Genomic DNA, 23801 nt, shown 5'->3' with positions numbered 1-23801 from the left:
ATTTAGAAAGTAGAATTCATATGTTTTATTATCCTTACTTCAATTATTTTGTTCGTTCTCAAAAATAAATTTAAGTTGTCAGTGATAGAGGTACAATACAGGAGTAATTTAGAAAATAATTTTGCTTTAAACATAGGCGCCACCTGGTGGATAAGAAAATCTTAGTCTAACGGCTTTGAAGCAAAATCTAAATTAATGGCAGTTTCTTATAGCTAGATCTTATGATTCATATTCTGTCTATAAGAAGTCTTTTGAAAAGTTTTATGCAAATGTTTTTACTTATGTGTCTGAAATATTTGACCATTTGAAAGTTATTTGCGTTGCTTTATTCAATTTTCTTGATGATTTAGACATCCAAAGAGGTAATAATTTGCTATGTCACTATACTATACAGAAAAAAATCCCAAAGAAACAAGCATGAAAATGAGAAAAATATGCTCACTTGTTCTTATCAATAGTATTAAGGCCATCTAATTTGTGGTGTTAGCAATGCTAGCCAAAGTGCTTGTGCTGCTGCGTGCCCCGTTATATGTTTGGTAGAGACCTTAATCGTCTGGCTTTCGCATGCTCAGCTCCTTCGGGCTAGAAGTAAGTGACTCAAAAGTCTCCTAAGGAAGAAATAAAGAAGAAAGCTTTGAAGAACTAAGATACAAAGTTGCCTGAAGATGCCAACATATCCGTTCATAAGACAGAAAAAAAGGTCACACTGGGGAGCGCCTGGGGGGCTCAGTCCGTTAAGCATCTGATTCTCGATTTCAGCTGGGGTCATGATCTCCGGGTCGTGGGACTGAGCCCCACATCAGGCTCAATGCTGGGTGTGGCGCCTGCTTCAGATTTCCTCTCTTTCCCTCTTCCCTTCCTCTCTCTCTCTCTAACCAAAAAAAAAAAAAAGAAGAAGAAGAGAAAAAAAAGGGTCACACTGATACTTGCCTGGCTATTAAAAGCAGTCCCTACCAGTTGCTAATCCAAGAAGCAAGGTAGAAGTGGGAGAGAGAATAAACAGAAGGAAAAGAACAAGAAGACAGAATTAAGAGGGTGGACGCTTGGTGATGGAGGAGGAGGAATGAAGAAGGAGACCCCGGGACCCACGGGGACTGTGTGCTGTGTCAGGCCTCCTCCACCCTCCCAGCGCCTGGCCAGCTAAACTGGGCTGAGGGGGCATTGCCCATCTCATCATGCCCTGTGCACAATCTCACCTCAGCCTCCACTCTCCTCTTTCAGGAGTTTTCTGGCCCCATGTCCTGCCTGCAGATGGGGAGCCCCAATCTCATTCCAGTCTGGAGGGCTGTCACTAAACATTGTGCAGATTCAGCTCTCTGCTACCAACACTGCCTAAATTAGTGGCCAGAGGACACATTTGGACTGTGTATTCAAGAGTGCCTCCTTCCAGGGGGGCCATTAGACCAACCTCATGACTGAATTCTGATGTAAGAACTCTCACTGGTACCTTTAGAGACCACCACCCTCTGCAGCAGCTGTGGCTGTTACAACTATTACAATTTGTCAGACCACCCAGTGTCACCCTGACCGTGGCCACTGCTGAGTTCTTATCTCCGGCTGATCAAAATGAGGACTGCATCTCCGCATTTGGGGTAGGAGTCGGATGTGGACCTTAGTTCCCATGACCTAGCTTGCCCCCAGTTGCTGGAGAGGTTCCAGAATGAGATTGTTTGTTGGCACTGCAAGCCGCCTAATCTATTTTGTGAGAAAAGTAAGTCCCATACTTGTATTAAGCCATTTTGTTGACACATGGCAATGCACGGTTGTAATGATACGTGTGCATTTTCTCAGTACCGTCCGGCTCGCCTCTTTCCAGTTCAGCGTCCTGTGTTCTGCCATCCAGAGGTCAGGTGTGAGTGGATGACAGGGAGAAAATATTCCATCCACCCTGTGAACAAGAGACACTCATATCCTGCCCCCCACTGCCAAATTGCATCAAAATTTATCTGTCCAATCTTAAGAAGCCCCAGCTTTGCTTCCACCCAAGCAGGCGAATATGACCAAGGAAAGAAGAAATACCCAATCCAGTTTGGCAGGTTTCAAGGTTTATAACTTTGCGCCCATGCATTCTGAACTGCTTGGCTTTATGCAGCCTACATTTCTTGATCCCCTTTGTTATTCAGGGGACATTTGCATTGTGCCCTGTTGATATCTCTGTCTGAGCTACAGTCGTCCAATTTGGTGAGACTGTGTCCAGCCACTAGAATTGGCTCCCACTTGGCCACTTACTGCTCTGAGCTCTCAGGGAACGCCGCTCTTCCTGTCAGTGGTCCTCAGTGACCCTTCCTCCTGTCTGTCCTGCTTTGAGTGCCAGACTAGATGCTGATGGGTGCACGATTCTCCAAGGCCTCAATGTAACCAGCCTGTGCTTTGCAGCACTGAAACTTGGCTGCCTTAGTTGTCCTCTGCAAACGAGTGAGTTTGCGATCCCTTCCTTCTGCAGAAGGCAATTTTTGGCCAGTTCTTCCAGGCAGGTGACAGGCACATTCACTGTACTGGAAATCATGAGGAGATCTAATATTTTTTTTTAGATTTTTATTTATTTATTTGACAGAGATCACAAGCAGGCAGAGAGGCAGGCAGAGAGAGAGGAGGAAGCAGGCTTCCTGCTGAGCAGAGAGCCCCATGTGGGGCTTGATCCCAGGACCCTGAGATCATGACCTGAGCCGAAGGCAGAGGCTTAACCCACTGAGCCACCCAGGCGCCCCGGAGATCAAATCTTTATTTGTATTCCTCCCCAAACACAAATTCTCTGGAAGGATATATTAGAACAACCAGTCACGGAAGGCAACAAAGCTGAATTTGAAGGACTCCAGTGCAAGCGGGGCCTTGCCAACACTCGTTCTGTTTCTGTAAGTGAGACCCACAGCTTTCCTAGTATGGTTTGTTTTTTGTTTGTTTTGTTTCTCTCTGTCTCTCTCTCTCTCTCTCTTTTTTTTTTTTTCTTTCCAAACTGTGTCCTTTCAATGCACTTGGGATATCCTGTGCTAAAGTATCTTCTAGAAAAACTTATGTGATAATGAGAGAAGAGAACACTACAGAACAGAGAAACAAGAAACAAAGGCAGAAACAATCCCAGTCGGGGCATCTCCCGCAAGAGCTTCCCAGAGTGAGCCCGCCGGACGTGTGGCCCGTGCCCAGAGTGTTCGTCTCATCTGTCTGTGACCTCTGTCTTTGTGCTGGGCATTACCGAGCCTTGGAGGTTATCGTGAATGCCAGTTGTGTGAAATAAGCGCCGCCGACGGGATTTAAAGGCTCCGACTAACCTTTCTAATCCGTCTATTCCCGTTTGGTGCCTTAGGCCAGGCCTCTTCTGGAAGAATATGCTCATCCTTGCTTCTGTGATGGGAGCTGCAACAATTTCCTGAACGTCAGTCAAAGCCTCTCTCCTTGAGGAGCGGGAGAAATTCAGGATTTCTCCTTCTGACTAGTTAGGGAAGGAGCTATAAAGAATTTTGCAAATGAGATGAGTGTTGGCATTTTTGCCACACGTGCGTAACTTTTTCAATTCATTAGTAGTTCATAGTTTAATTTATATAATGATGCCTGGGCGGCTCAGTTGATTAAGTGTCTGCCTTCGGCTCAGGTCATGATTCCAGGGTCCTGGGATCGAATCCCGCACCGGGCTCCCTGCTCAGTGGGGAGTCTGCTTCTCCCTCTGCCTGCCACTTCCCCTGCTTGTGTGCTCTCTTTCTCTCTCTCTGACAAATAAATAGATAAATAAAAATATTTTTTAGAAAAGAATATAATTTATAATCCCTTTCCTCTTATGTTATACTAATCAATGAAAGTAATTCTGAATTTAAAAAATCTATCTAGAGATAAATTAATTCACCAATAATTTATTAAAATAATTTCACCAATATGGAGTACATGCTGTGTTGGGCATTATTCTCAGCGCTGGGGGTATAGAATAGACCTAGCCCCTGCCCTCCTGGGATCTTCTATCCTGTGGGTGGAGAAACAGAAAATAGTCACATAGATAAATATGTACGATGTCGAGAGGTGGTAAGTACTAGGAAGAATAACGCAAAGTAAGGAGATAGGGAACTAGGGTGATGGGGAGCAAGGTACTGCTTTATCAAGGACAGCCACAGAAGGCCTCTCAGTAAGAGGATATCTGAGCAGAGGTCTGAGCAGAGCACATGAATGAGTGAGCCATGCTGGTATCTTGAGGAAGACTGACCCAAGCAGAGAAAGGTGTAGACACGAAGGTACTCAGGATATTCATAGAAACTTTTATGTTATAGTGAAGATTGGATTCCTTTTCAATAAGATAAAAAGTCACTGGAGAGGTCTGCATAAGGGAGTAACATAATTTCGTTGATGCCTTTAAAGGATCAATTTGATTGGTATTATTAAAAACACTCTGAAGGGACAAAGGAGAAAGCAGTTTAACTAGTTAGGAGGCCAGTCTAGTAAGTCTAGCAAGACTGGATTAGACAGGAGTGGTAGTGCTGGCTATAGTACTGAGTGGTGATTGGATTCTGGAACTATTCTGAAGATAGAGCCTATAGGAGTGGCTGATGATCGAATGTGAGGTATGAGGACACTAGAGGAGAGGAGTCAGGAGTTGACTGGGGTTGTAGCCTCAATAACCAGCAGTTGCTGTTTGCTGAGGTGGTTAAGACTGGAATAGGAGCAGGTTTGGTGGTTGGTAGAGAGGCTCAGGAGATCAGTTTGGGGCATGTTCAGTTTGAGCTGCCCATTAGATATCCAAGTGGAGATAGGAAGTTGGATATAAGAGTCTGAAGTGTGAAGGTGAGGTTGGGCTAGAGAAAAAAAAATGTGAGTGTAATGAGTAGTATGGGTAGTTTGAAAGTCATGGGATTACAGGAGAACATCCATGGAATGAGCAGAGAGAGGAAAGAAGAGATCTGGGGAATGAGTTCTGGATGTCCCCTAAGCTTACCAGTTGGGAAGGAGATGGAGAGGGAGTGGTTCATGAAGTAGAAGGCATGAGAGGGAATGCTATCACAGAGGTGGGGGAAGATGTTCCAGCAGTAGAGAGACGGGTCTTTGCTAATGGCTGTTGGCTTGAGTAAGTTTAAATGTTGAGAAATGGGTATTGGATTTGGGCATTGGATTTGGAGGTCAATGGTGACCTTGATGAAAACATTTTTAGAGGAATATTAAGAACAAAACTCAACAGGAGTGGGTTCAAGAGAGAATAGAGTAGAGCAAATAGTGGTGTTTTATGTGGACAACTTTCCTGAGGAACTTTGCTTTAAAGGGGCAGGGCATGGAAGAAGCTCTGGGGTTAAGGGGGGGATTTTTATTTCTTAAGATAGGAGCTGTCAAGGCACATTTTTATGCTGATGGGAGTTTTCAAGAGAAGAAAGAGAACAGATAACCCCCTGGGAAGAGAGGGGGACAATGGTTGGCAGAAGGGGTTGAGATCTCTTCCACAAATGGAGTATTTGATAAATTCAAATGTGCTGATATGAATATGGATAGGTGACTTGGTAGATTTGGTGGTGGGAGGCTTTGGAAGATCATAGGATTAGAGTAAGGAGAGAAAGGAGGAGGGGGAGGCTTGATGAGAAAGGAGTATGAGGGAAGAGGTAAAGTGAATTGACCACACCAGTGTTTCTCAGGCTTCCCTGTGCTCCAGAATGACAAGGGGCCTGGTTATAACATTTGTTACTGGGTCTCACTGTGAAAGTTCCTGATTCATTTAGGTCTGGGGAGACATCCAAGAATTTGCAACTGTGACAGATTCCCAGGCGATGCTCCTGCTGCTGGTCCTGAGATGAGACCTTGGGAACCACTGGGCTTGGGGCTGGGTTGAGATGGCAGAGCAGCACAGAAGGCTTCCCTCTGCCTGGCAGTCATGCAGGTAGTATGAATCCAGTCCGCATGGTCCTGTGTTTTTCTGCAGCTCTGTTCAGCAGCTCAGGAGCTGGCAACAGTAGACACAAAGTTGGACTTCACCAGAAAAAAAAATGCAGAACTGGTATGACTAGTGCATTTGGGAAGCTTTCCTTATCTGTGGCGTCCTTGTAGTCTGAAAATGCTGTTTCTATATCTTCCATTTGAAATAGAAAGGACTTCAACTTATGCATCAACATGGATGGGACTGGAGGAGGTTATGCTAAGTGAAATAAGTTGAGCAGAGAAAGTCAATTACCATATGGTTTCATTTATTTGTGGAACATAAGGAATAGCATGGAGGACATTAGGAGAAGGAAGGGAAAAATGAACGGGGGGGGGTGGAAATCAGAGGGGGAGACGAACCATGAGAGACTATGGACTCTGGGAGACAAAGTGAGTGTTTTAGAGGGGAGGGGTCGGGGGTTGGATGAGCCCTGTGATGGGTATTAGGGAGGGCACGGATTTCATGGAGCACTGGGGTTTATACGCAAACATTGAATTTTGGAACCCTACTTCAAAAACTAATGTGGTGATTACTATAACATAATAAAAAAATGAAACCGAAAGGATTAGAGAATCTGAGATTAAGAAAAAAGGAAAACGAAAGTTTGTGAAGTTTACTACTGTAGGACTTAGAAGTAAAATGGAGTAGTAGCCACCTCAGGTTTCCTATTGAAAGGGGAGAATATAAGCCCCTTTTCCTAAAGTATCTGTTAACCATGCTGTTTCTGTGATCTCCAAAATTGTGAAATATACTTTGAAAAACTAAAATTTGGTTCTTCTGGATTTTATAAGATTACTTCCATCATACAGAATTTTAACAATATTATATGGTCTTTGCAAATGTTCATGTCCTCCTGCAAAAAATAAGTGGTTAAGTGCAGAGCCTTACACACAGGAAGTGAGTTATGGAAGTGACAACTCAGCTGTTTGAGTGGGGGCCCCAGCTCAATCAAATAGAAAAAAAAGAACTGACTTCTTTAATAAAGTACGGTATTATTTCAGATCTCATATGTTAAGCAGCAATTTAATATGGTGGATTTGCATATTAAGTAAGCCTTAATTTTTAAGTCACTGATAGTTTTCTTCTTATTAAAAAACAAAACAGATTTTGTTGGAGCCGGGTGTGATCCAGGATGTGCTAGCAGCTGGCAGTCACCTACAACTGTTGGAGCTTCTCAATTTATGTTCCCACTATCTCATCCAGGTATGTGAGCTTGCGTCCTGCTACTGTGCCCTTCCTAGCCCTTCCCCTGCAGTCATCAGCTGTACCCACTGCTCCCCGACCTGTGCCTAGACCAGTAAAATGGAAGTAAGGGACGTGAGGCTTGTGGTGGTAGGATTTCTCCAGGACACAGGCTGAGAGGCTCCCAGGAGGGCTGCTGCAGCTCTCCTGGCCTGTCTCAGGACCTCCACCCTCCCCGCCCAGCCCAGGTCCTCAGTGTCCTTGGGCAGCAGAGTAACTCAACGATCCTGCTGCAGGTGTATTGCTGGGGCCCCGGGAGATGACACTGGGAAGGGGCTTCATTTGAAGCAATGTTGTCTGGCTGCAGGAACAACCCCAAATTCACAAAAAATTGAATAGTCAGTGACGATTTCAGCAGCAGTAGCTAATATAACACAAAGTCGTGTATAATTAAGTACCATCTGAACTTTCCAGGCAATAAGAGCTGGAAAAGGGGTAAATGATGTATGCATTCTTCCCCTGGTTTGCTGGGATGATCAGGAAGGGCTCTGGGAGGTGGGGGGAGAGAAAACGCCCATCCTCTGTGCACCGATGTTTCACATTCAGTCCTCCTAACATCTTTGCACATTTTTATACGTGAAAAATCAGAGATTTAAAAGGTACCCAGCTTGCCTGAGGTGATAGAGCTGGTGAGTGATAGGCCTTTCTGATTCCGAAGACCATTTTTTTCCTTCCCGGATAAAAACTTTTTGGTTCATTAGGAAGACACGGGACACCGTAGGCAGGCAGTATGGCTGTGAGGCTTTTATTTTACACAGTTAAATACTGACTCCCTGTGTTGGAGCCTCTTAGTTCCTCCACTGGCACGAGTTTTTACTTGCACTTGTTACAGTATTACAACAACAGGGAAAATACATTTTTAACAATGACAAATCCATACGGTTTAATTTTACTATCCTTGTGCATAGGACATATGAGTACGTATAAAAACCCCATTTGTTTTCCTGCCCATTATTTTATTTCCTTCCTAGTCATTTTCTCTAATTCCAAATGCAGGCGTATTATTGACTTCTGTCACTCAGGAGGTCGTTTCTCAAGCTCTTTCTCGTGTATCATCTTATTTCGTCTTCTGGCAACCATGGGAAATAGGAACCAAAGCTTCTCTGTGAGATAATGTGACAGGTGTCAGCCACATGCACCTGAGGAGCAGTTCAAACACAGTATATGAAAGTTTTATCATTATCTCTGCACATTTAATCTAACAGTGAATGTTTAACTATTGTCATCTGATTTCCCTTTCTTTCCCCCTCAATATTGTTGGGTGGTATGGGAGAGCTGTTGTTAATCCCTTTATGAGAGTAGTAAATGGGAATAACAAAGAAAGGTTACAAGACTTCAGAGATGTGTGTTTGACTTGTGAAATTGAAATTATTTTTATCTGACATTTTTACATCAAATATTGCAACTTGAGCCTTCAACATCATCACCTCTTTCACTTTTTCCATGGCAGGTAATATTCAATGGTGTATATTGCCAAAAGTTGGGTTATAGTTCTCATTATCATGATGCATGTTAAAATGGTGTGTCTATACAGGTGTGATGTGGTGTGTGTGTGTGTGTGTTTACCTACCCCTGTAATTTGTATAAACAAGAATTCTAGATGAACATCGGAAGTTCATGGGTATTTTCCCCTATCCCAGCAGGTGAATTTGTTGAGATATCTAGTGACTTGTTCCCTTTAGAACTTAATTTTTGCAGTTCATTATTTTGCTGGAGAAAAAAATATAGCCTGCATACAGGTGTATTTTGTGGACAGTTTGCTTATTATTAGCCTACCCGATCAGTGGTTGAAATTTTCACTTTCTTTTCTCCAATGTTTTCCTTTTGTTCTTCCATGGAACTTTATTTTTCCTTTTTATCCACGGTGTTCCAAGTTGTCCAAATTGTGGAAGAAAACTTGGACTTGGAATCAAAGCTGTGTGTATGTAGAAATCTTATGTCAGTCTTTTGAAAATACATACCCTTCCTCTCTTTTTTAGGATTGTAAAATTTCCAAACTGGGTCAGTCTGCTTTTATATTTTGACATAGTCTTACAACTCTACCTATTTACAGTGTTTTGGTATTATTGTTCAATTGATTCTTAATTTCATATGGGACCATTTTATTGGGTATATAAAAATATTTTTTGTTAAAATGAAAAATCTTTAGTGCTTAAAATATACTTAGAAGTTGTGCCCTATCAGGGTGCCTGTGTGGCTCAGTCGGTTGGGTGTCTGACTCTTGATTTCAGCTCAGGTCATGATCTCAGGGTTGTGGGATCGAGCCCTACATCGGGCTCCACGCTCAGCACAGAGTCTGCTTGTCCTTCTCCCTCTGCTCCTCCCCTTGCTCGCTCGCTCTCTCTCTCTCAGATAAAAAAGTACGGACTCCTGGGTGGTTCAGTCGGTTAAGCATCTGCCTTCAGCTCAGGTCATGATTCCAGGGCCCTGGGATTGAGCCCCAAGTCAGGCTCCCCTGCTGAGGAGAAACAGGGGAGCCTGCTTCTCCCTCTGCCTCTGTCCCTGCTTGTGTGCTCTCTCTCTCTCTCATTCTATCTCTCAAACAAATAAACTCTTTAAAAAAAAGAAGAAGAAGAAAAGAAGTTGTGCCCTGTCAATCAAGGCTAGCATCTTTTCCATTCTTGCTCAGTACTTTTTAAAACTAGGGTTTTGTGAAGCTGTTCTCCCCTACTAAGATATCTGGTCTTGTTTGTTACTCTCAAGTTACCACAGTTTCTTTGGTTTTTCCCAGAGTTGTGAAAGATAGACCTCTGCTCTGATACCTCCTGTTGTCCTCTGGTGCCCATTCATAGCCAAGGAGAACCCCTGGGTTGACCCTCACTGAGTCTCTGGGCCATCAGCTGTTACCTTGGCCTGAAACTCCTCTGTACAGGTGTAAATGCTGCCGCTGCCCCCCAGCAAAGGAAGGGACCCCTCGAGGCCACTGCATGCTCTCCTTTTTTCTTGCTTTTCCTTGGGGAGGCTCCTGAGAGCAGGGCCCTCAAACCGCAGGAGCAGTGCCCCTCTGTCTGTGAGGATAGCCATTGTATTAGCCTCCCATGCTGTGGAGCCTTCACCTTATTCATTTTTAGTCCCCAGGCCCCCTGGATGGCAGGCCCTTGTGAATACACAGGTTCTCAGTTTGTGGAATGAAGGGGGAGCCTAGGAGTGTAAAAGGTGTGTGTTGGTGGGCTCGGGGCAGGCAGTGGCTACAGCGACAGCCTCCCAACCACAGCCTGGATTTGCATCCGTCCTCACCCGCTTGGCCATGCAGTTCCAGAGGACACTCCTGTGGGGCCTGTCCTGTTAGTGTATTCTTTTTTTTTTTTTTTTAAGATATTTATTTATTTGAGAGAGAGAGAGACAATGAGAGAGAGAGAGCACAAGGAGGTCGAGGGACAGAGGGAGCAGCAGGCTCCCCACTGAGCAGGGAGCCCGATGCTGGGCTCAATCCCAGGACCCTGGGATCATGACCAGAGCTGAAGGTAGACGCTTAATGACTGAGCCACTCGGGTGCCCCCGTTAGTGTATTCTTAATATGCATGACCTGTTGGACTTTAATCTGCTATCTGAGATCCAGGTCCAAATAAAATGTGAATGCTCCTTCCCTTCTCCTTCTGCTCTCCTTCCTTGTACATTGTGCTTAAAGAAAAAAAAAAAGAAAAATTCATCAGAAAGGCGCAATTTATTAAATTCATTAAAGAGCAGTTATTGTCTTCAAAACGGATCTGGCAAAATGCTCGAATTACTTTGCTTTTCAGAGTACACCTCTTTCTCTGGGCCATTTGCTATGTTCAGTCTTATCAAGGAAACTCTGCAGCCCCTCGTGAGGGGTGATGGGCTACAGATGTAGTACTGCCATGTGTCCCTTGATTTACTGAGTTCTGTGGGCCAACATTTCAGACTTTTTGAATCCAGTTTGTTTTCACAAACTCTGATTTTTCCCAGACTTTCTAAATGAGCTGCTGAACCTCTCCACCTAAATATCACATGCGGAGTCCAAAGTTAACATGAGAAAACCTGTCATTTTCTCTAGTGATGATACCGTTAATCTGCTAGTTTTCTAGAAATTTGGACATTGCCTTAGACTCCTTCCTCACCATCCTATCCAATCAGTTCCCAGGCTGAGCTGATTCTACCTCCCAAATACCTCTCAGACCTGATCCTTTTCTTCATTGCTAATGCCCTTACCCCTTTTGGGGGCTCTCATCGTTACTGGCTATAGGTTGTAGAGAGTTCCTCATATCCTCCTGAGGGGTCTCCGTGTTCCTAGCCTTACTCCACGCCAAACCATAGTCCCCTGAGCCTTCATTACCTTTCTCAGGGTGGGGAAACAGCCTGTGTTGAGGGCCTCTCATTACCATGTGTTTTGGACAGTGATTCTCATTTTCCCTATGTTAAGGAACCCCTTAAAGCAGGTGAGTGTTCTTTTGTTTTTACAGAAGGGAAAACTTAAATTCAGAACTAGGGTGTTGATCCAGTGGAAACACGGATGAGTGCCCCTGATGACCATTCTAGAGCATCCTTAGCCTATCTTTGAGGCCAGGCTTGTTCCTCCCTAGCCTCCCCTGCAGCCTTAGTGCCTTTCCTAGTCCACTGTGCTCTGGCCTCTCAGGTGACTTTTCATTCTGGGACTTGCCATTAGGGGAGAAGGCTAGGTGGCACCCAGAGCCTCTCAGTCCTCTTTGGATTGTACCAAGGAGCAGGAGTAGGGGAAACATCGTGCACACACTCCTCCCCCACCCTCTCCTCTGCTGATGCACCTGTCAGAAGATGAGGGGAGCTGGCCACTGCATTTTGGGTTGTATCCCCTGAAAGTGATACAATAGGAGATACACACTTTGCTGAAAGTGTCCTCTTTTGTAGTTAGCTTTCAAAAAAAATAAAAAATAAAAAACCAAGAAAACTTTTTACATTTCGTACCACTTCTCCCAAATAGTAAATAGTATATCCTGTTATTTAATTAGCAAGTGTTTGTTTGTTTGCCAAGTATCAGCCTTTACTATGATATGCAATTTAAATATATTGACAAGAGAGAACGGTCATGTACACTCTGTAAAGAAGGCCACCCAAGTGGTGAATAAATTCCTTTTGAGAGAACACGCTTAGTATCTCTTCCTAGGCAGCAGGTGGCAGTATGAATCCACCAGAATTCAGTAGTTAATTTAAAGCAAAAAAAATCAGAAAAAATGAAAAGAAAAATTATTTATTTTGCTACATATTAGTCTTCTGACCTAATCAGTAAAAAAGTCATTATTCACACCACACTGGGCAATATGCACTGTAATTTTTAACAAATAATAGGAAACTGTTAATGTGTTCACAGGAAATACAGTTTTGTCTTGGGCTGCTGTGGTCATTTATCACTGCACTTTGTGAAATCACTCATTTGTTCTAATTTGAATGTAAATGACTCTAAGGTTTTACAAATAAGGTGACAGACTCACATAAATGTAATTGCAGGGTTCATCTCCCTCTTTTTATATATCACTCATTAGGTTATGAATTAAATACATCGTATTAAACCAGGGGCATGTCCAATGATGATATTGTAATGGCAAATTACTCTATGCTATTAGAGGTGTATTTTTTATTCATGGACATTAATTTGTCATTAAGCGGCATTAGTTTAGCACTTTTATGTGAAAGACGTGACCTGAAAGAGGAGACATGCTGCCGGGATGGGAGAGGGAAGGGATATGCGCGCTCTAGGTAGAGCGTTTTATCACCACAAGGAAAACAGGGGAGCATTTGTTTTATTATTTTTTTCATTTGTTTTATTTCCCGCTTTTATAAGTGTAAAAGATCGTCACCAGATCGAAGGCGTTGTTCTGCTTACAGTGTGCACATTTGGATCATCTAGTAAAGCAAAGCCAAAATTCTTACTATTAATCATTCAGAAGCCAAGAACGTACAGGAGCGGGAGGGAGCCCGCAGCTTCCCGCCCTAAATCTCCCTCCTCTGTGACTGATGCTTATTAGTCATCCCTTGTCTTCATTTAGTCTTACACTAAATGGGCTACCGTGAGAATTAGTCATTTTTCTCTCTTCAGTGAAGGTACAAAGGTTTAAAGAACGTTATTCTCTCATGAGGGTATTGGGAAGAATTCTGGATATTTTGTTCCTTTTTTTTTAGTGAATGGCGATTTTCCTGTTCTTTTTCCAAGAATGTATTTTTTCTGCTTCCAATTTTGAGGAACACTGCATCCTTGAAATAGCTTCACAGAAGCTGCAAGTATTCAACTGCTGCTTTTGCATCAATTTCCTCATGGGTTCCTGTGGTTGGAGAAGGTCTTACTGACCTCAGCTTATGTCACGGTTCTCGAAGGCAGCTACCAGGCCTGACACCGTCCCGGTCTTCCTTCCCTTCTCATCACATGAGCCCAGTATGCATATTTGTTAGCTTGGGCGGCCATACCGAAATGGGACAGGCTGGGCGGTTTCAGCAACAGACATTTATTTCTCATAGTTCTGGTCACTGGAAGTCCCAAGTCAGGGGGCAGCATGGTTGGGTTTTGGTGAGAGCCTTCTTCCTGGCTGGCCGATGACCTCCTGGCTGCGTCCTTGCCTGGTGTACACAGATAGCAGGCTCTCTGGCGTCTCTTCACATAAGGATACTAATCCTGTCCCGTGAGCCCCACCCTCATTCACTCTACTGAATTACCTCCTAATTACCTCCCAAAGGCCACATCTCCAAATACCAGCACGTGAAGACTTAGAGTTTCAACGCAGGAATTTGGGAGGGACACATTTTTCAGTGAACCACAGTATGTATCAAGGGAATGAATGTGCCTCCGTTCAGTAATTTTGTCCTGCTTGTTTAATATTGAAATTTTGTGTTATGAGAGGAAAATATGTTACTGAGTCGGTTTTTTTTTTTTTTTAAGATTTTATTTATTTATTTGACAGACTGAGATCACAAGTAGTCAGAGAGGCAGGCAGAGAGAGAGAGAGTGGAGGAAGCAGGCTTCTTGCTGTGCAGAGAGGCCGATGCAGGGCTCAATCCCAGGACCCTGAGATCGTGACCTGAGCCAAAGGCAGAGGCTTTAACCCACTGAGCCACCCAGGTGCCCCACTAAGTCAGTCTTTCATTAGTTTTACTCATTGAATACATTTTGTAAGCTGAAAATACTTTCTGTGGGGATTGCATTTGGCACTGAGGATCTTGCATATTTTGCAGTAGTATAATAAGGTTGTCATTTTTTAACTAAAGTAATACTACAATGACTTATAGAAGGTTATCTCTTCCAAACAATGTATTATTATAATTTTAATTATTAAATTAACAGTAGCTTCTAAATACATAATATATAGTGGGTGTCCTGAATAGAATAATTTGTCTTCAAGGTTGAGAAGTTAGAACTCACGCTCATTTTTCTCCAACACTGAGCTATTTTTTTCCACATTAGATAAGACAGATGATTGTATCAACATATATATTTAATATGCCCCTAATCAAATACACCAACCGCATGCTGTTTCATAGTTCACCGGAGCTGATACTCTTGTATTTGGAGAAAGAGTACAAAGTCTGGAAAAAATATTACAAATGGTTTCATCTTCTGGATGTTTTTTTAATCAGTGAAAATGATCAGAAAGGATGGAAATGTATCAGTCCTAGTTAATCATAGCTAACTACTGATTATTTGCTCTAATCAAGAGTGTTTGCTATCTGGCACAGAATATCGTATTTGCCAAATATCATTCCTACTCAGCTCTAATATATATCATGAGATCCTTTAGTAGCCATTTTAGAATCCCAGTTAATTTTTTCATATGCTATTAGGTTGACTTTTATTCCCTAAGTCCATACCAAAGGAGGTCAGTGGTAACAGCCCAGAGGCATGCTGGGGGCGGGGGGGGGGGCGGCAGGGAAGTCATTTTGGCATTTTAATTTATTATGTGGATAATCTGAGATTGACTCTGTCGTCCTTGTTTGTAAGTTTTTAATGAGAAAAAAGATGGTCTTGAAGGTTTTTTCTAATGCTACTAATTTTTATTCTAAGTGAACTATTGCCAGCTGGGCCAGCGTCCTGGGATTGAGCCCTACATCAGGCTCCCAGGGAGCCTCCTTCTCCCTCTGCCCCTGCTCTCGTGCTCTTTCTCTCAAATAAATAAATAAAGTCTTTAAAAAAATAAATAAAATGAAATTACTTCCAGCATATTTTTCTCAAAAGTAAAGTGTTTCCAATGTTTTATTAATGCCAGAGTTCAGAATCAATACACAAAGCAAACAAATACCAATCTCATTTAATTCTATTTTTAATACTTGGAAATTAGGGACATTACAAGAACATCTGCGTTTCGTTTGAGATACTCATCCTCCCACTCACCATCGCCCTGCAGATCTTACTACCCAGAGTTAAGTGTCTGGCCTTTTCTCTAGGGCTAAACAGCCTTTCTCCATCAGGTGCCTTCTGTGTTTCCTGTGGTTTCAGTGTCCTCTTCTGCACTGGCTCCTTCCTTTTCGTTTTTTTAAAATAAGATCAATAAGATGGGAGAAACTTTCCTTCCTCTCTCAGTATCTCAGCCCTCTTCCATTCACTACCAGACTGCGATCAGTGCCTGTACTTCCTTATCTTCCATTCATTCTTCAATCCTATTGAACTCGGCCCTCTGCCTCATTACTCCTCAACGGCTGTCCAACAAAGGTCCCAAAGCCGCCTAATTATCAAACACAGTGGGCCCCTCGTGGTGTCCTAATGTGACTACTCTCAGCATTTCCACACTGGGAGCTCCACTCTGATACAGTTTTCTTTTCTCAAGACTCTCTCCTAATTCTTCTTTTCATTCAGATCCTATATAAGCTCTGCTTTGAGCAGCTCCTTGACTCTCCCTCTAGGCACTCTCCCTTGGCTCCACGCTGGTACGCTTTGCTTACCGCGCTCTCTTTCATCCACGGGCGGAGGGCTGGCTACTTTATTGCAGTCTCCTCTCCGAAGCGCCAGACCCCTGTGCTCAGCCAGCATTTGCACGTGGCCTCCCACATGCGCTTCATATTCATCTGTACCCTGTTTCACACACCTGCTTCTCCTCCTCCTCTTTGTTAGGGACCTATCATCAGGTCTGGATTATCTTTCTGGAGCATTCCTGCAACAGCTCAGCTGTGTCCCTTGCCTATTATCTAATGATAATCAGTACTTTGCCGTACAAATCTAAGTTACTTTTGTGGCCCACAAAACAATTTATTTTCCTAAAACCCAAGCTGGATCCCTATCTCCTGGTTACTCAATAGGTTTCCAACCTTGTTCTTTCTCTTTCTTGTATCCCTGATGTGTTCTATTCTTACAGTACCCAAGAACAGAATGTTCTATCATTTTTAAGCTAACTGTGTAATCAGCATTTCCTCTGGGGTATCCCAGGGCACATGAGCTTTTTGAGTATGAACTCGAATCAGAAACCAGGAGTCATCCTAAAATCATTCATCTCCTTGTGCCGTACATATGCTGTCACCAAGACCTTTCAAATCCACCTCTTTAATTTTCTTAAACACACTTTTTTAGAGTAGTTTTAGGTTTGCAACAAAATTGAGAGGAAGATACAGACATTTTTTATTAATACCTCTGCCGCCACATAGGTGTAACTGCCCTCATTATCAGCATCCTCCACCAAAGTGGCACATTTGCTATTATTGGTGAACCTACATGGATATGTCATTCTCACTCAGAGCTCACCATTTACATTATATGGTTTACTCTTGCTGTTGTCCTTTTACGGGTTTGGACACATGTATACTGAAATGTATCTGCCATTCTAGTATCATGCAGAGTAGTCTTAATGCCCTAAAATTTTTCTGTGCTTTGCTTATTCATCCCTCCCTTCCCCACCTCAACCTGGCAACCACTGATCTTTTTACTGTCTGTATAGTTTGGTCTTTTCCAGAATATTGTATAGTTGGAATCATACAGAATGTAGCCTTTTCAGATTGGCTTCTTTTGCTTACTGATATGGATTTAAATATCTTCTGTGTCTTTTCGTGACTTGATAGCTCATTTCTTTCTTTTTTCCACCCAAGATATTTATTTATTTATTTATTTATTTATTTGAGAGAGGGAGTGCAAGGAGTGGGGGGAGAGAAGCAGAGGGGGAGGACTGAGAGGAGAAGAGGATCTAAAGCAGACTCTGCACTGAGTGTGGAGCCCACCATGGGGCTCGATCTTAGGACCCTGAGATCATGACCTCAGCAGAAACCAGAGTCTAATGCTTAACTGACTGAGCCACCCAGGCACCCCAATAGCTCATTTCTTTTTACCGCTGAATAATATTACATTACTGGGATGCACCTCAGTTTATTTATCCCCTCACCTACTGAAAGACTTCTTGGTTGCTTCCAAGTTTAGGCCTTTATGAATAAAGTTGCTATGAACATTTGTGTACAGGGTTTTGTGTGAAACCCCTTAATTTTAAATTCCTCTCATTCTCTCCATTTCTTTTACCGCTATTACTATCTTGGTTTGAACTTTCATTAAATCCTGGACTAAAGAATCTTCCTCCTACCCAATGAACCCGCCTTTACTCTTGCCACACTCAAAATTCTGTTTGATTGACATGTAAAAATAACTTTTAAAAATTCTGGTTGATTTGTAAAAAAAAAAAAACAAAAACCTGATTACCTCGCAGTTGTGTCTAAAATCATTCCATAGTCCGTGGTTCATCACAGCCTCAGGATAAGGTTCATTACCCCTAATCTGACACACAGGTCCCATCTTTATTATGCAACTTCCTATCTCTTTAGGCTTTTTTTTGGTTTGTTTGTTTTAAACAATTTACCACCCATGTGCAATGCCACAGTCATTATGAACTTCATGCATTTCTTTGTACCTTAAACTCTTTGAATGAAGCCTCTTTCTCCATGGATTATTCTTCCTTCGTTTTGTCACCTTATGAATTCCTCTTTAAGTACTTTGCTCATATGTTATCTCCTCTTCCAGAGTTGCCTGGTCAGTCCACCTAGCTGGAGTCAAATTTCTCTCCTCTTAATTCATTATGAGTAGTCTTCTGGGGGTGCTGGTCACACCATATTGTTTGCGTTGATTTACTTATCTATCTCCCCATGATATAAGTTCATGTCCCAGAGTTATGTGACCTTGGGCAAACTGCTTAACTGTTTTGCCCCCAGTCCTCATCTGTAAAGTATAGTTACAGTATCCAGTATATAGTCTACTTCTTGGCATGCTGGAGGATTCAGTGAGATATATAAAGTATCCTACCTGCAGTAGGTACCCTAGAAACCAGAGCCAAAGAATGGAATGATCACTTGTGAATTCCTCTGTTAGTTCTACCATTATCTTCTTACCTGTCTCCCTCACTCTTGTCTTCCTTCATTCCTGGAAATGTCACAACTTTACTACCTACCTTCAATTGACAACATATTGGATGAGTCTATTCCTGAAAATTTTGAAAATAATCACCATTTTGCAAAAGGTATTTTTTTTTTCTTTCAGCCACTTCTCTTTGATTTTGTAAAAGGGCATGCATTGTCTTAGGGAAAAAATTTTGCAAATAATTTAAATGAAACATCAGCTCTCTCCCTGCCTCTGAATTGTGAAAACATCACACTGAAATTGTACTTTAATAAATAGTAAAAGCAATGCTTTTCAAAGCAACATATTACATTGGTATTAACGCTTTGTATCTAGGCAGTTTTGTTTTATTGTTTCTCCTGCCCTTCCTGTAAATAAAACATCTTGCCCCTTTCTCATATACAGAATCCAAGAAAGAAATGGAAAAAAAAATCTTTCATTTCTAGCTTAATGCATAGTAGCTGCTTAAAAACCCATGTTTGTTTGCGATCCTTCTATGTGTGCTGTGACAGTTCCCCATGATAGGAACATTTTATAATGTAGTTGCATGATGTCCTGAGATCTCCTGACGAGGGAAGATGAAAGCAGTGCATTTGTTTAAAAGAAGGTAAATGTAATCTATTCCTTCCTAGGAGACTGCTACTCACATGTTCACCTCCCTCCAGCTTTCTTTCCTTCCTAAACTTCTCCTTCACCCCTTTCTCATTCTTTAGCCACAAATGTCCTTTAGAGCAGGTTTCTGGCCTTTTCTCACATGAAGGGATATGTGCTCAGGTCCCGGGAAGACGATTGCTTGCCTCTATCATTAGTTCAGCTCTAGGTACTCTGTATCAGCCCTGTGCCTTCAGTATAATGTTTACTCACTTCCAAGCCTGGGATGAAGGACTAGGAATTAGTTCTGCTGCAAGAATAGACATACCTACATATTGCATACATACATGCATATATGTGTATAAGGTATTACATTTGTAGAGTCATTCCTTTCTTTACTCAAATGCTCAAATGCACAGTATGTATTAGTGGTTCCTAAACTTGACCACATGTGGGATCCCCTGAATGGCTGGTTAAAACAGCCCCACCACCAGAGGGACTCCTGGCCCCACTACCAGAGTTTCTGATTCGTGAGGTCTGGCAAGGAAACTGTGAATCTGTGTTCTAACAAGTTCCCAACTGAATGTGATGTTACCGGTCTGGGACCACAGTTTGAGAACCACTGCTTGAGATGCTCTGGCCACACCTTGTCACGTCAGTTACGTGCCCCGTAAACCGCTGCTCTTTGGACTTCAAAAGCATCGTCATGTTCAAATAAATTCAAACTGGTCCTAGTTTGTACTTATAAAAATATTGATATTATGTATCCTTCATGGCATCCAAAATTTAAAAAGTCAGAACAATGCAGATTTGAAACAAATAATTAAAAAACCCTCCAATCCATTTTTATGGATAATAATGACAAAGACAGTCTATGTGGATAACTGGTAGATTATCAAAAGTCTGCAGAATTGAGCTAACTTTCACCACTCTGATTTTGTGCACCAGAGCTAAGTAAGGAAATAGATCATAATTACTTCTATGCTGTTCTTCAAAAAAAAAATAGTTGATGGTTGCTGAAATTTTCTTTTTAAGGCCCTACTTGCACAGATAGACTATTTTCAATTAAAGAAAGAAAAGTATGTGTACATTAAGTTCCTCTCTAGTTCATAATTCAGTGGTAATTGCTTGATGTGCTGAGCCAACTTTAGGAAACTTTGCAATAGCATTTTGTAGCACATGGTGACGGGGGCTAGAATTATTCGTTGTTGACGTGGCCATGTCTCTGTGCTTCCTTCATGGATTTCCAGCTTACTACAGACTTTCCCAAGAACAATATAAAATTATTCATGAGCCTTGGATATTATGCATACAGCTGATTATGAAAATGTATTAGTAACCTAATTGTGGAATTCCTCTGTTATACACCACAAATATATTTAAATAGGCCTTCAAAGACTCCAAGAATTAGAGCACGTTGAGGTTTTTTCCCCTTGTAGTTTGTTCAATTGCTGCTAATATTTTGTTTCAGTTGAATCAGAATATGTCATATACATATTTATATAAATATAAGGATATATGGTTGCCCAGATGTATGTGTATGTTTATATACAAATACACTTCTATCTCTCTGTGTATTTAAGCAGAGAGAAAAATAAGACATACCAGATAAAAATATCTGCCTTTACTGTATTTTACCATATCCACAAGTAATCTGGGCTGCATTGTCAATGAATTGCTCATTTTTTTCTCTCATAAAAGTTAACTTTACCCCATCAAACCTGATGTAAAATATCATAGAAAAAACTCACAATCCCTTTGCATACATGATATACATGCTAATTTTTCCCCTATATCATTCATCCCAAGGCTATTAAAATGTTCGGGTTTTGTTTATTTGGTTGTTTGTTTCAACGTGTTCCAAAGGGCCACCCCTTTCCCACACACCACAACAAAGCCCTTCATGCTGCTTCCTCGACTCCTGGAGTGTCATCCTTTTCTGCAGCACCAGGTCCTGTAGTCACGTAATACCTTGATTTATAACTAGGTTGTAATCCAAATAGGAAACAGGTGGAATCACAACTGGGTATGGTGCCTTGGATATTAATGGCCTGGCTCAGCAGTGGAATTTCTAAAGCTGTATACACTTTTTTTTGCCTTAATTATGCATTCATTAAAAGCTTTTATACCCAACAGAATAAAGTAAATATTTTTTGATCTCCATAGTGTGCTCCCAGACTGTAGATTTGCACAGCAGGGTCTTGATAATCTGAATAAATTGTATTTCCCCAAGGAGTTTATCTTTCAAAGAAGGTCATAAAGAAATGTAGCTCTTCCATCCTTAGATTTCTAATGTGCCTTTCAGCTATGTGTAATATAGAGCATGGGAACCAGGGTATGTTTTGGTAACACATATTTGGTGATAGTCCAGTATAATGTCTCAACCTGTTCTCCTTTATCTCTGGTGAAGTCCTTCTTAAATACAAAAGAAATGAAAGTTTTCACATGACTGCTATGATTTTTGCTGGTAATTTTAGAAAAATTAAGACCACATTTGACATTCCGGTGTTTTCTTCCATTCACCCAGTCAGTGAATGAAATTCATGGAATATGCAAAGCTATCGTTTAAGCACCGTTAATAGCATTTTAAAAAGAGAGCTACTGTATGCTGAGCGCCTTCTACGTGGAAGACACTTCACATGTGCTTTTGGGAATCCTTACCACAGATCACTTTTGCCCTTTTTTAGTTGAGAAAATTAGACTCCGGTTAGCCGTTGGCTGAGGCCATCCAGATGGGTCAGCCTCAGATCACGTGCTTTTCCCCACACCTCTAAACTGAAGATGCAGCCCGTTCCTGGTCACCCCAACTGGAGACCTAGAGAAAAAGACAGGGAAAAGATAAAACTATAAACCCAAGTATATATGCACAACCAACTGAGCTTATAATTTTTCTGAGTCATCAAGAGTAAGATGGGGAAACACCTGGTATTGAAGAATAGCCTAAAAATAACATATGATTGTGAAAAGTTTAGGCAATAAATTTTCTCCCTCTCTTCGGGCTGCTGTATTTATTTCCAGCGTGGTTGCCACTTTCATCTCCGGTGTGGCCAACACTCTAGGAATATACTTTAAAAATACTTTAATTAAGGGTGCTTGAGTGGCTCAGTCGATTAAGCATCTGCCTTTGGCTTAGGTCATGTCCAGGGTCCTGGGATCGAGCCCCACACTGGACTCCCTGCTCAGCGAGAAGCCTGCTTCTCCCTTTCCATCCACTGCTCCCCTGCTGCTTGCGTTCTCTCACTCTCTTTCAAATAAATAAATAAAATCTTTTCTAAAAGTCTTAATTATTTAAATATTAAAATGCTTCATAAATGTATTCACTATTTAATAAAATATTAAAATATAAATATTTTAAGGAGCAGAAGAATGTATGTTTTGTTGTAAACTAAGAAATGAAAGCAATAGGAGTTGAATTTTTAAAGGTCTGACATTCTTACCTACCCACTATCCATCAATCAAGATTAAGTAGCTGTAAAGACAGAGAGGAAGATCTACAGTACAGACACAGCCTGTACCTTTATGCACAGGGGCGGAGGAAAGTAGGTAACTACTGGCAAAGGGTTAAACAAAGGATACAAGTAGCTCCTGTGATTAGCAGTAAGAAGGGGGGCCAGTCCTTCCATCTAGAATGGGCTGGCTTGATGGCTTCCCTAGGAAGTAGAATCTGATCTTGGCTGTCCCTCCCCTCTGCACCTTCCTGCCTCAGAAGGGGAAAAGTACATATAATACAGAACTTCCCTTTTCTGACAAGCTTTCTAAAGTCTGTTGAATCAGAGAGTCTTCGAATGCTTCACAAACAATATATGTTTGGCAAACAGCTGGACATTTGAATATTTCTGGTTATCACTGAATGCCAAGAGAGATAAGGTTCTTTTTCAACATTCTGGGAGGGGAAAAAAACAAAAAAACAGAAACACCAAGGATGTGAAGAGTCAGAAGACCCAAGATTCACTGTAGAAGCTGGGCCTGATTCCTCTGGCGTCCCAAGTGGGCTTCCCACCATATTTATCAGTTATATGAAAAACCTGATGTGTAGTTCGCATCAGGAGAGAATTACTTATGCTTAGATCGAATATTTGAGAGCACCTTTCTTAGTTAATTATAGGAGATCTGTTTCTTTGCCCGACAGTAGAATTACACCTGTAAAAAACTGTCATTTCCTCTTTCCATTTGAAGAAATGGTTGTGCTTTTTAAAAAAATGGCTTGCTTCTTAAAATCCATAATCCAACAAATATTTGTCAGTTACAATCTGTGATAAAGACATTATGATTGGCATTGTACAGGATACAAGAATTGTAAGATGCAAACTTATTTTTACTAGTTTACTGGAAACGTTTTTAGTGATTGAAAGATAAGTGCATGAGTAGCTTAAAGACAGGTTAGTTGGTAAGTTACAGGAGACTTGAAGCAGGAAGCATTAGGATTCAGCCAGTGACAAAGGGCTTCATATTTATTATATCTGACTTGGTACTTGGTCTCTATAAGCAGCCAACATAATGTTTTAATTTAACTTGTAGTTAATATTGCTAAAAATCAAACCATACTAGTTTTATATGCAGAATGGGTATATCAAACTGTTTGGTTTAGATTGGGGAGTATTTTTTTTTTTTTTTTTAATTCTTGACTTCCATAAGAAGGGTGGCTTTTCATTTCAGGGGTTCTCAAAATATGATGTGAAGTCAACATTTTATAATAGAACTTCACGTTTCAAGTATGCTATTACATGATGGTCCTAGAAACTGCTATGTCTCCTGATCATCTTTATCTGTAGTAATGTCGTGTAGTAATTTAGGTGATGTTTTGAAGGA

General features: G+C 41.6%; 1 protein-coding gene across 7 annotated transcripts in view; it reads left to right on the top strand.

Annotated features, from left to right (window-relative positions):
* KLHL32 (kelch like family member 32) overlaps nucleotides 1-23801 on the top strand; it is a gene marked incomplete at both ends in the record, with an annotated part of 191901 nt that overhangs the window by 67054 nt on the left and 101046 nt on the right. For 5 of the 7 annotated variants that reach the window (XM_080806596.1, XM_080806600.1, XM_080806598.1 and 2 more), the window contains one exon: nucleotides 6983-7081. The exons of the other annotated variants lie outside the window; for them this stretch is intronic. In XM_080806596.1, the coding sequence (XP_080662722.1) occupies nucleotides 6983-7081 (99 nt within the window). The remainder of the gene's footprint in view (nucleotides 1-6982; nucleotides 7082-23801) is intronic. 7 annotated transcript variants of the gene reach the window in all.

This window comes from Martes martes (genome assembly GCF_963455335.1).
Source record: "Martes martes genome assembly, chromosome: 6".
Taxonomy (NCBI): domain Eukaryota; kingdom Metazoa; phylum Chordata; class Mammalia; order Carnivora; family Mustelidae; genus Martes; species Martes martes.
The sequence above is the reverse complement of the archived record's forward strand: the minus strand, read 5'-3'. Positions and strand labels throughout refer to the sequence as shown.